The sequence below is a fragment of the Poecilia formosa genome, unplaced genomic scaffold, assembly GCF_000485575.1.
Source record: "Poecilia formosa unplaced genomic scaffold, Poecilia_formosa-5.1.2 Scaffold118, whole genome shotgun sequence".
Taxonomy (NCBI): domain Eukaryota; kingdom Metazoa; phylum Chordata; class Actinopteri; order Cyprinodontiformes; family Poeciliidae; genus Poecilia; species Poecilia formosa.
In genome coordinates this window covers 862,776-875,627 of record NW_006800057.1, presented here as the reverse complement: position 1 = coordinate 875,627, position 12,852 = coordinate 862,776, and the positions used below count along the sequence as shown (strand labels likewise).

Sequence of the window (12,852 nt, the reverse complement as noted above, 5' to 3'; positions counted from 1 at the left end):
GCTTTTCACAGCTGTGACACGTATCGGGTTTCTGCCCTAATTAAAAGATCAGGTTGATCTGCTAACTCCCTCCATGTTTACAGCACAGAAAGTGAAGTCTTTGTTCAAGCCGCTGCATTTTACAGCGAGGTACCTGTTTGTGTTCTCTGGAAAGGGTCAGATGTCACAGTTTGAGGATTTGGCCACTTTATGTTCAAGACAGTGGTCAAAAACACTGGTTCTGTTAGCAAGGGTACAAACAAAAGGAAGAACCATTCATTACCAGGCTGGGATTATATCAAATATTCAATTCTACCTGAAAAAAACAAATTTATTCACAAATGTCCCGATCCTGTTTTTTCTTCCTTTGTTTCCCTTTTCATTTCTTGTATTTTCTCCTCTTCATTCCCATCTTTTTATATGTGATAATCAATATTTGCTTCTCTGCCTCTCAACCACCACAATCGAAGACCAGTCCTGTCTTTATCTCTTTGTCTTGGCCCTCCTCTGATTGTTTACATTCTCATTCTGATTTCTTTTTTCCTGTATGGTGAGCTTACCGCCAAGGAAAATGTAAAACATTCCTGTATTGGCTGCGATGCAAACGCACACCAATAGTGTGTCAAGTAGTACTGTGCCTGATTATTTCAGCTTCCTAAACAATTTTCTTTCGAATATTTTTTTTTGTGAGTTTTGAAGGCAATTTTATTTGACTTACTTCAGTGGAGACATTACTTGTTTGTTTTTTTCAGTAACTTCAGATGATTTCAGAAGTGATTGTTGCACAAATGTTTTTTGTATGTTTTTTTAACTTACTGGACATGAATTTGGAGCTGAAAATGATCATTTTGTCAGCATTCAGATCAATACAATTTCTTCTCCCGTTTTGAGCAGCAGTTTTACTCTGATGCTTCCGCACTCTCAATTCTCCCAACAAATATTGTCCACAGGATAAGTTAATTATTGATCTATTACAACTTAACGATAGTGACTGGAAGTAGCTTAAAGTCTTATCTTTCTGTATCTAGTCAGGTTATGTTTTATGTTACGGTGCAAACTGAACTTTTCTGCCAAAACTTTATATCAAGAACCATTAGTTTGCTTATAACAGTGTTTAGAAGGTGCTTCAACAAAGTGCAGCTGAACTACAGATAGTCTGCTGTTCAATTAGCTCAGACACTGAAAAAAAGACTCACTATTTCAGCTAGTTCTCACTGGTAAAATTATCCAGATTGAACATGTACAGACATTGGTGGGTGATTTATTTAAAAACCACACTGAACAACAGATGATTTCTGACCTGACAACTTTATACTCACAAACAACAAGATCAGTGATCGTATGGATGAATTAGTTATATCTCCTATATCTGTCGTCATCATAGCATTAGCTTTGTTTTGGGATTTCTGTTGCTTGAAGCAAAGATTTAAATTGGTTCCCTATCACAGAACAAAAAGAAACTGTTACTTAATTACTTTTTACACTTTAAAGATTTTTAGGATTATCTGCCTCTACGATTTAATAACCTTTTTTTCCTTTCTTTTGTCTGCAGTTAAATCTGACAAGACAGAGAAGGACAAACAGGAGGATGGTGTGCAGAAGGTGGAGGCTTTTGATGTGCTGAACAAAGCTGAGCACGGGAGCGTGAAGGTTGAATTCACCACTAATGAAAGTTTGGTCAAAGTGGCGAATGAGGTAGAAAAGGGCAAGGAGAAAACAAACGATCAGGAGACGGAAAATGTCAAAGAGGAAAAACAAGCAGACAAAACAAAGGAGATGGAGAAGCAGGCAGAAAGAGTGGATGATCAAAAGGAAACACAGAAGCTAAAAGACAAGGAAATGGAGAAACTGCAAACCGTCCAACTGAAGGAAGAGAAGGAGGAGAAAAAGCCCAAGATGGAAGAATCACCTGTCAAAGTGGAAAAGACTGAAAAGGTGGAGATGATCGACAAGATGGAGGACAAGGACGATAATGTAGAGAAGATCACCAACGAGAAACTGAAAAAGGAAGAGAAAGTGGAGAACAAACACAGTGAGAAAGCTGAAAAGGTGGACGAAAACGAGAAGTCCAAAGAGGAGGAGAAGAAAGTGGAAGACAAGTCCAACGAGAAAGTGGAAGACAAGTCCAACGAGAAAGTGGAAGACAAGTCCAACGAGAAAGTGGAATACAAGTCCAACGAGAAAATGGAAGACAAGTCCAACGAGAAAGTGGAAGACAAGCCCAACGAGAAAGTGGTAGATGCAGAGAAGCTGGACAAGGACCAGGATACCAAGGTGGAAGAAAAAGCAGAAAAGAAAACAAATGAGATGGCAGAAAAATCGGAGACAAAGGATGACAAAGGCCAGCACAAAGTGGAAACGACTTCAGAGCAGCAGCTTCACCCCACTGACGATAAGACAGAGACGAAGGCCGATGTGGAGCTGAAAACCGAGGCAGCAGCAGAGAAAGAAAAGACCGACACCGGGGAAGCCAAGACGGTGGAGAAAAAGGACAATGCAGCCAAGCCTCTGGAGAAGCCTGCTGAAAAAGAAGCATCGAAGACAGAAAAGGAGGAGAAGGTGGATAAAAAGACAGTAGAGAAGAAAGACAGTAAGAAGGAAAAGGCTGTCAAAGCAGATGGAGACAAGGCAAAGAAACCTGTGAAGACTGCGACCAATGGAAGCAGCGCAACAGCAAGCAAGGACCTGTCAGCTGGAGACAGGAAGACCAAGGTAGGACTTATTCCATGCAGAGGCGATCTACCCTGGAGGCTGTAGATTGCCCCACATGAACCATCAAAACGAGTCGCAGTCATGTTTTCAGAAGACTGCATTGCCGATACAGATTCAAATATAATCCATCAGTCCAGTTCTAAACAGAGAAAGTCTGACTTGCACCAAAAACTAAACAGAGTTATGATTCATTACAAACAAAGAATTACACATTCTTGAAACATTTGGAGGTTATTATTTATGAGCTGAGCTTTACCACAAAATCCTGATGCACCAATCAAATATTTTGTGACAAATTTCCACCTGCTGATGAACTGGTTTTATACAATTAACAATTCTCTTTAAGAACTACATTAGGTGTGCACATATAAATCAGACCCGATTTCCTTAATTTTGGGTAACGATGACTGGCTGACACATTTGAAACCAATCTTATCTACCTCCACAGATGTCTGAATCACCTACTGTCCCCTTTCTCTCTGCCTTGAGGGAGGACTGATTGATCCACCCACCAGGTCATGTCTGCACATGTGCAGCTAACAATAATCATCCCACTCTTGCCAACTTAGTGACTTTGTCGCTATATTTAGTGACTTTTCAGACAAAAACTAAAGTGGCGTTGACCAAAATCTGAATTGGCAGGTGAGACTATTTAAAGAACATGATCAGTGATCAGCCAGAAAAATTTTATCAGTGTACCCCTACAAAATATTTTTCCAGTAAGCACAATAAATTAAAGTTTTGACCGCCTTAAAATGAAATGCTTAAGCTCAAACATTATCTCTGTCAAAAACAGCCCACAGCTGGAGAACACGCCGTGTCTTGCATCACTAAAGATCTGTAAATACAGTAAAATCCTCCAGGTTTAGAGTGCAGAGCTACTTGGGAATAAACATAAACATTAGACTTGAACTATATCAGGAAAACATGTTATTGTAACGCATTCCTTTTTTTCAGCTCAATGTTTCAATGTCACAATGTCAGTTTATTAGCTTTAGCCTCACAACCATTACAGATTTTGCACCAAGCTTGTGAATTGGCCGCAGTGAAATCCTATCCAGCAAGGCAGATATATTACCGGCATCCAGAATTTGCATGCCTGGAATGTAATACCTATGCAAATATTTTTAACAAAATGAATACTTGCGAAGGACTGTTTGGATGCACACAGTTCTGAAGTGTTGTTAAATAATTTAAGTCATGAAATTCTGGTTGTTAACCTAATTTTTCACAGGTGCTTACAAATCAACATCTTTAGAATTTTATATGAGTGAATTGCAACTTAGCACATTTAGCACACTCGGCTATGCTAGCTGCAAACATCTACCTTTACCTTAAATGTGAGATTCCAATAAAACTGCTAACATTTTCTAATCCAGCATCTTCTGGAACAGATTAAACTGGACTTTTCTAGAGGATAAGACACAGCAACTTAGCCAAGCTAAATTCAGCCTTCCTGAAATTTGCTTACTTCTCCCTGCTTGATTTCACTAAGTGACAGCTTGAATGAACATTTAACACATCTTTTCCATTTTACCCGATCACCTCACTGATCCTGAATATAGCTGGATATATCAGATATATCAGAATATATCAGAATATATCAGCGATTGGAAAAAAGGCTGGATATTTAACTTGTAACTCATCGTCATCAAGCATTTACAGTATCCATTGTTTATGCTTCAGATTCCAGTTTTGTTTCTCTTTATTTTAAGCTTTTATCCTTATAATAAAAAAATTCACAGCATATTATTTTGACATTTTTTTCTTGAATTGCTGCTTGCACTTCTTAGCCCCATTGCCGCTACCTATGATTTGATGTTTTATTTTTTTTTCTGTTTGCTTCTCTTTATTTTGCCTTCCATCACTGACCTGTCGTGGCAGCCCGCCACAGGGGTGACCAAACTGGTCGGTGCTGCCAAAACGCGGCCAGCCACCGCTCCTGCCAGTGGCTCAGCCGCAGCCACCGCCAAACGCCCCACACCCACCTCCACCAGCACTACCACAGACAGAAAAACAACCACACCCAAGACAGCTTCCATAAGCGCTGCTGGGCCTAAACGACCCCCAGCCAGTTCCATTAGTCGTCCATCATCCCAACCCTCCACCACCACAGGCACACGAGACGTTAAACCGAAGGTAAGCATGCAGGATGAAGGTTTACGAAAAGCTCTGTAGGAGCAATCTGAAAGTTTACTTCACACAACTAGATACATATTACATTTTTGCTGCCTCTCATACATGGCAAGTTTCTTCGGCACACTTCCATAAAGACCAGATTTATGGAACACACAACCAATAGATCATTTATCAACAGATTCTCCTGCCTGAGTTTTGAATCTCTGCAGTTTGTCCAGAGTTAACAGAGGGCATTCAAAGGTTCAAGGGTTCAAAGGCAGATGGCTCACATGTCTTAGATGTCTCCTTTGGTCAACACACCAGAATCTAATGATCAGATGATGGATTGACCAGTGCTGTGTGAGCATGGGACAGGGATCCCTAACCTAACACTGCTTTAAAAAATCCACATCTGGCCTGAGTTACATGTTGAAGGTCATCATGATGTTGTAAGTTCACTGGTGGACTTTAATACTTATTCTGGATTTGCAGTTCGATCAAATTACATAGATGTGGACTCATTTTACACTAAGGTAAAAGGGGCTAACTAAGATGCACATTACACTTTTAATTTTTTATGTAGAAAAACAAAATTAGAAAACCACAAATCATTTTCTTTTATAACTGTTTGCCCAGGTTTCATAAAACCATAGATAGTTTATTGATTGATGTCTGTCATTTTCGCAGCATGACCCAGTGGAGTCCATTCAGATGTTCAATCTTGAGAAATAAATCAGCTTCAGTTGTGCAACTTGCTTTGGTTATTTTACCTTTTCTCAATTAAAATGGCAAATTCCTAGAAGCATTTAAAAACTTCCTCAGACTAATTGTTTCTTCACTATGTACTGTAGGTTACAGTTGTAACAAGGTTGATGAAGTTTCTTGAAATCCACCTCTCTGTCCCCATCTGTTGGTGACCTTGTCAAATGCAGCCAGTATGACAGTAACCCAGGCGCTGACGGCCTTTATTTAGCCCGCGGCCCCCTGGGGTGCAGGTGACTCAGTTCAGGATGGCTGGGCTGGATTTGGAGCATGGCATCATCCAACGGGCTACATGGTGATGCAATCATGTTTAACAGAATGAAATCCTCTTTCTTCATGATGTGAAATGATAGATTTTAAAAAGGATGCAGTTACATTTTTATCAACTTTGAAAGCCCCGAAACAGGGGGGCTTGTAAAGAATCTAATATAAAAACAGATGAAAAAGTCTGACCTGAATTTCAGTCAGTCAGCAGCCTTTGAATCACCGCTTCTCTGCTCTCTTTTCTCACATCACAGTCCACCACAGAGAAGCGCCCCTTGGTGCCGAAGGCCGGCAGTGGCACCACGAGTCACCCTGCCTCCGGCCCCGCTACCAAAAACGGAACGGGGAGCACTGCAGCCAGCAGAACCGCTTCATCGGTGCGCACAGCCGCGTCCACTCGCACAACTACTACTACTGCAGCCAAAAAGCCTCTGGGTACGTCCAGTTTGGATGACATAACCCAGCTATTGCACGTCGGCCTCTTTCTCATTGATTCATTTACATCTTTTCTCACAATATCTGTTTCAGCCTCTAAAGCTGACAGCAGCAAACCAGGAGAAGAGAAGAAGCCCACCACTGTTAGGACTTCAACAGGTATCATGAAACTGCACCAGTTTATATTCATAAATTATGGACACATCATCATGACATCACACATCTTGATTCATAAAAATACTAAGTGATATCAATCAATTTTCTTCAAAATGACCCTTGAAATTATAAGGTCAGACTTGAATACACCACATTTTTACTGCTACAGTTTTACTCCAGCTTTTGGTTTGAATATATTAATTCTTTATTTCCAACATCTTGAATCCTATATTCTCCTCTTCTATCTTTTCAGTTATATTTTAATGTTATACATCTCAGGGATACTTTAGACAGCAGTTATAAAGCTGAGTGACTAAAAATCAAATGTGGGGTTCCTCAGGGCTGTCTTCTTGGGCCATTTATAATCAGTATTTGCATGCTATCCTTAGCCGTCTCAGTTAACTGAGTTAACTCAGTTTCAGTTAAACTCCGTCTCCGTCTAATGTTTGATTCGGTCCTAGCCAAGACTGGTGTGTCTCCATTGGGAGTGTGTTCTCACTATGTTGACTTCAATATGTGGAGGAACTGGGACATCTAGGCAGACCGTGTTTGTGCAGGAGCTGTGGTCGACGCTCCCATGACATCAGTTATGGAGAAAGTGACTCTCAGGTGGTCAGTTTCTCCAAAATCTACCAGTTTATGTTGTTCGTTGTGGGTTTCCCCATCCTGTTGACACTGTGTGTGCTCTTCTGTCACAATTGATAAAAAGGTTTGGACCTCAAGGTTTGACTGTGGAATTATTGATTTGTAGCTTGCATACTACGACCAAAAAAGGTGATTAAAATGTTGTTAAGATAAATCCATGGCTCAGTTAATGAATATGGTCTGCTGTCAATCAAATTGTGTGCAGTACCTGGCTCAACCCGGCTTGTACCACATCTGGAGATGTAGAAGCTGGACTAGGGAGGAGTCTGGTGAGGGAAAGAACTGGTTAAAGTCACACAAAGTACTTTACACCTCCTGCTAACATGGGTTCAAAAAGCCAGAGCTCCCTGCCAAGCTCCCATTTGACCACCATTTTGTTTTTAAAATGATGCATTTTAAAAACGTATTATAAGATTGACTTTGAATGTTCTTGCAAATTAGATAGACTTTCTTTGCCTTACAGGTTCATTGCTTTTGTTGACGATGGACCCCAGTAGAGTGGGGTAACTGAGTCAGACAGACAGTCCAACCATGGCTCTGGGTCTAGTAGAGAAAGACTTTGCTGCTGAAAAGCTCCATAGACTTTTGAAACCTCCAGCACAGCAGCCTGTGGATTACCAGCTGCTTGCTGTTGACAGGAGTTTGCAGCTCTTGCTGATGCAGCCTCAAGTTGTCTAATCTGCCAGGGTTCGTATATAGAAAGTCAAATTACTCTTAAGCTCCGTCAAAGCAATGGGGGCGGATTTCCTCAATTAAAGATGTCCTGAAAAAGAGTCAGAGATATTCCCTAAGCTTTCAGGGAGGATTGATAGCACAACATGTGATTCAGCATGGCTCAGCAGTATGAAGGAATAGCTGACAAGAGGGGCCAAATAAATATGGATGACAGATTTTCTTTGGCACAAATGTAGTGCCTGAGTGCATCTTGCCTGTGGATGCTGAAGTCAAAGATATTATGTTAAATCGGCTTTACCCACACAAGAGAAGATTTTAAAGTCAAGCCATGAATATTTGCCTTTAATAATGGTGATTCCAACATCCTTCTGCTTCTTTTTGTCTGTCCTGTTTGCCTTTCTGCTTGTTTCTCAGCTTTTTTTCGTTTTTCATTTCACCGCCTGTGTCTCCTTTGTCATATCTGTCAGAGTTGAGAGCAGAGAATGCTCTTCCTGTTTTTCTCCTCTTCTATGTGTGGCAACTTGGATAACTCAGCCTTGTTTTTTGCAGTTATCTGGTCGCCTTTGGATTAAGCGAGAAATCTTAAGAGACTTTGAAGTTCTTTAAGAAATCCTTCCTTTAATAGTGTTGATTTTTGTCTTAAATGTAATTTTCTTCCTCATAAAGTAGATTTTGTGAAGCTATTATTGACACACAAAGTAGATTTAGAATGTTTCCATTCATACACACATATAATAAAGAACATAATGTGCCGTCATGCTCATTTGTTTTTGTTTGTTGATATATTTAAAGAATGTGTCAAATCATTTTTACAATAATTTTTCAGTTCAAACTCACTTTAATGTAGGACTGCTCTGACTGCACACACCCGTTGCCATAGGAGCTGATTGACTCCACTTGTGTATCAGGATTCAACACCAAAACCATGAAAACATTTCCCACACACACAAAAAATAACATTCAGTCTGTTACAGTACTCTGTTTTCAGGCCTGATGTTTATTTTGCAATAAGTGATCATGTTATCACAGCGATGATTGATTGGTTCATTTAAATACCTGCTCTACTGATGATCTCTCAGAGAATTGGTGTGTGGGTCGCCATTTTTTTTTTTAGCTGTGAACCAAATCACTCCAAATTCTGCAACACGTCTACGTGTTAATGTTGTCAAACTCAAGCTAGCATAATTAACTTCTATTTCCCTCACTATTTTTTTTAACTAAAACTTTTTACTAAACTATAAAAGTTTGTTTTTGTTATCTAGTTATCATAGTGCTGACAATTAGTAGCCAAGCATTGCATCCTTTTTTCTTTTATATATTACACGTACATTTAAGATTTAGCATGTTATGTTGGCAGCTTGACAGCTAAAACCACTGGTAGTTATCGTCCTTCGCCCTCCATGAGAAAGCATCGGGGGCAGGTTGCACCATAGAGGAACAATAAGATTGCAAATTCCTAAACTTGTTAAAAACAATTATAACTACATTAAGGAGAGAATTTTGAATGCACTGTGTAAACTTTCCCTCCAGCTGACTCTACCAAGCCCAAGACCACTTCCACCACCTCAAGGAGCACGATTTCCACCACCGCTGCGTCTCGCATTCGAACAACAGCGACCAAACCGGCTACGCTGTCCTCCGCCACGGCCACAGCAGCAGAGAAGAAGCCCCTGGTGCCCCGCACCCAGCGACCCACTGCATCCACGACAGCGAGCGCCACCACGAGGCCCACGGCTCGGCCCGGCACAGCGCCAGACCCCGACATCCGTAACGTCCGCTCAAAGATCGGCTCCACTGATAACATAAAGCACCAGCCTGGTGGCGGGAAGGTAGGTTCTGCTGTGTCTGATGGACTTCTCGTTCAACTGCCTTACTCTCAGCATGCAATTTCTGATTCCGATTCCAAATCCTCCCAGACTAACTGGAAGTGTTCTCAAACTGCAGGGTCTGTGATTAAAATGGTGCAGTGTCTCCCGGAGTTGTCTCTTTACTTGTGTTTCTTCTAACGCTCTTCTCTTTGAGCAAAAGTGTCTTCATGTGCAGCCAGTTCTAAACATGTTGGCTCCTGGTCGATTCAGCCCTTCGTGGATTTGTACCCATAAACAAACCATTTCTAACTTACACACTAAAACCATTTTGTTTCTGGTTATTTTTGTTTGTAGTTGAATGCAACAAAGAATTCGAGTATGACTGGTGAATAGTCATAAAATGCTAAAATCTCATAGCATTTTGCATGTGCTATGAGAAGCCGTCATGAGTTTCTCACTTTTTGATTATCATAATAAAAAATACGACAGTTGGTGTCTATATTAACAGAAAATTTTCAAACGAAATGTACAAGACCTAATGAGACTGAATGTTAGCTCTGTTGCTAGTTTGCATGTTTTACCACAGTCCTCTCCTGGTACTCTGGCTTCCTCCCAAAGTCCAAAAATATAAATATGCTAATTTATCTCTCTAAATAGCCCCCTGTGTAAGAGGTGTGTCCATGGGGATGGCCACGCCCCCACATCTGATGGATGGTCTACTTGCTTTTAGTTTAAACAGATAGCCAATGGTTGTTCGAGAACATATTTTCATAAAGAGTTAAAATTGACAATTTTTTAGTTTCTTAGGCTTTTTTTGTGTCTTGAAAACATGTAAATGGCTAAGCCAGTTTTCTCTGTAGGCTTGAGAAAAACATTTCCAAGAGATATAAAACCGCATTTCAGTACATTAGACCAGAGATAGAATATCTACAACTAATTTAAACCATATAAAATATAAAATATGCCCCCAGCTGCAACAAACTGATGAAGGAAACATTGAGTGTGAAACAACCAAAACTGGGCCAAAATGACCAGCACCCAACACAAGTAGAAATGGTCACTATCGTCATCATCTTCTCATCTCTCACCTTTTCCTCTGCATGTTAACTAACTGCAATAAACACTCCATAGTAACGCTTTCACCCATCGTGCCACACACGATCCACCCTCAAAGGTGTCATTTGCATACACAAAGACCTGATCACAAGTTACCCTGAAAACATTTCGACTGCTTCAGGAATAAAATTCTCATTGAACTAAATTCCTAGATCAATGCATTCTTCTCTTGTTTCCCCCTATTTGGGCCTAATTTTACTAATATTCCCTCCACCTTTGGACTTTTTAGAAAGTTTCTTAATCTCTCTCACTCTTTTAACCCACTATCCACTGGCATTCACAAATGTCTTTGTGCACGTCGGCCGCCTCCTCTCAGTTTGTTGCTGCCAGTGGCTCTCATTGATCGGGGGTCGGCTTCTCTTCCCAGGTGGCCTCTGTTTCTCTGAAAAGGGGCGTCACCGCCAAAGAAAGCAGCCAGGGCAAAGTGAGTCCCCCTCCATTCTCCCCAACACGCACTTCCTTATGCTCTGTTCATTCATTCATTCATTCATTCATTCATTCATTCATTCATACGTTCATTAGCTGTTTTTTGATAGAAGCTTGACAAATCAGTCAGTCTGAAATTTTATTGTCATGGTTCTAGAATGGTCAGGAGGGCGATTAACTGGATGTTAACTGGAAGATTTCTCGTCATGATATGAGGATAGATGTGTGTCCTTGTGATTCATGGGGGGGAAAAATGTATGTTACAGCAGATCTCACAGCTGTATTCCATAAAAACAATCCGTTGTTTTTCTCCCTCTGTACATTATCTCACTCTCTGCTTTGTATTTGGCGCCACCTGCTGAATGAGAGTTGCATTGTCACTTATGGCATTGTCAAAAATCGGAGACTCCCATTGAGGCTTTATTGACATTCATGCAGAGGCACAGCTTTTCATCATGAAGGTTCAACTGAGCCAACAGTAGGCTGGACTGAGGCATGAATTAAGCCTCAGTCATTAGAAACAGTTTTGTTTTTTTTTCCATTTTATGTATTCTGCCATACTGTGTCTCTAATTCACTAATTCATTCATTCCTTAGGGGGTCAAAATAGAACCCAGTATTATTTCAGCGTTTTAAACAAGTATTCTCTGTCATATCAAAGCTGTTCAGTGTTTGCAATCATTGCCAGATCTTTGGAAGGGACAAAGATATTGTGGTATTTTGAGGTCTTTTTTTGTGTGTCTAAACAGTAAGTAATTGCAAAATTGCATGTTTTAAAGCATTTTTAAATAAAAAAAAAAAAAACTTCTTTTAAAACTAAAAGTTAATATGGAGTTGCTTTGACATGGCGGGTATCAACCTCAGTGTGAACTTCTTGTCATCACTTGGTTAGAATGAATCACAGTTCACTAGCCTCTGCTGCTTCACCTGCTTTTTAAGAACGGACCACCTGATCTCAGTGTGTGGTTTACATCACAAGTCCCAAATTTCAGCGTTTGTCACTTTTGCCTTAGAATATATTTCACACAATACTGAAAAATGTGCAGGTCATCACCAAATAGTTGTGGAACCATCCCACTTTATTTATACCAGTATTCTCGACTAGAATGTTGAGGAAGCCCAGTTCACTTTGGATGATAAGCAACTTTACACATGGGTAGGATCAGAATGCTTTGCTACTGGCACCACACCCATAATGGCTAACCCATAGTAGATGTTTTTTCCTGGATGGAGGAATCCTCTTTGTTGTCCTTGGTGTCGCGTCGTGTTGTCCTAAAGTCTTTACCTCACTGTGCATTCACACCAAACTCTGCCATCTTGGTAACCTGATCCAGTGACTCTTATCGAGACTCTTGGTGCTCGCTGGACCCTCTTTCACATCATCTTCATTGCAACTCAGTCTCTCCTAAAGCAGTTCTTTGCCTTCTTCTGTTAACAATTCCTTACTGAGAGGAGGAGGAAGTTAAAATCATCTCTTCCATCCATCCATCCACCCATCATAATGAGCAATGGTCATATTCCCATCTCCAACGTCTTCCTTCCTGGCTTTCTATCTAAACGGCCAGAAAAAGATTTAAAGACTGGCGGCAAAATCAAATGAGGTGGATTAGCAGTGCTTGCCAACAACTGATGGTGTCATCCAGGACACGTTGATATGTCATCTCTGCTGCCCAGATATTCAACTGTTGGCATGTCATGAGACTGTTATACAGTACAGTCTTCAGTCAGAGGCTTTTCCAAATTTAACTTCTATCAAA

General features: G+C 40.5%; 1 protein-coding gene across 12 annotated transcripts in view; it reads left to right on the top strand.

The window, feature by feature from the left end:
• Positions 1 to 12,852, top strand: part of LOC103143935 (microtubule-associated protein 4) — a 105,278-nt gene that overhangs the window by 82,457 nt on the left and 9,969 nt on the right. For 8 of the 12 annotated variants that reach the window (XM_016675636.1, XM_016675641.1, XM_007560651.2 and 5 more), the window contains 6 exons: positions 1,532 to 2,691; positions 4,576 to 4,830; positions 6,090 to 6,270; positions 6,364 to 6,429; positions 9,277 to 9,575; positions 11,038 to 11,094. In XM_016675636.1, coding sequence (XP_016531122.1) covers positions 1,532 to 2,691; positions 4,576 to 4,830; positions 6,090 to 6,270; positions 6,364 to 6,429; positions 9,277 to 9,575; positions 11,038 to 11,094 — 2,018 coding nt within the window. The remainder of the gene's footprint in view (positions 1 to 1,531; positions 2,692 to 4,575; positions 4,831 to 6,089; positions 6,271 to 6,363; positions 6,430 to 9,276; positions 9,576 to 11,037; positions 11,095 to 12,852) is intronic. The other 4 variants (XM_016675642.1, XM_016675637.1, XM_016675640.1 and 1 more) reach the window with 3 other exon arrangements.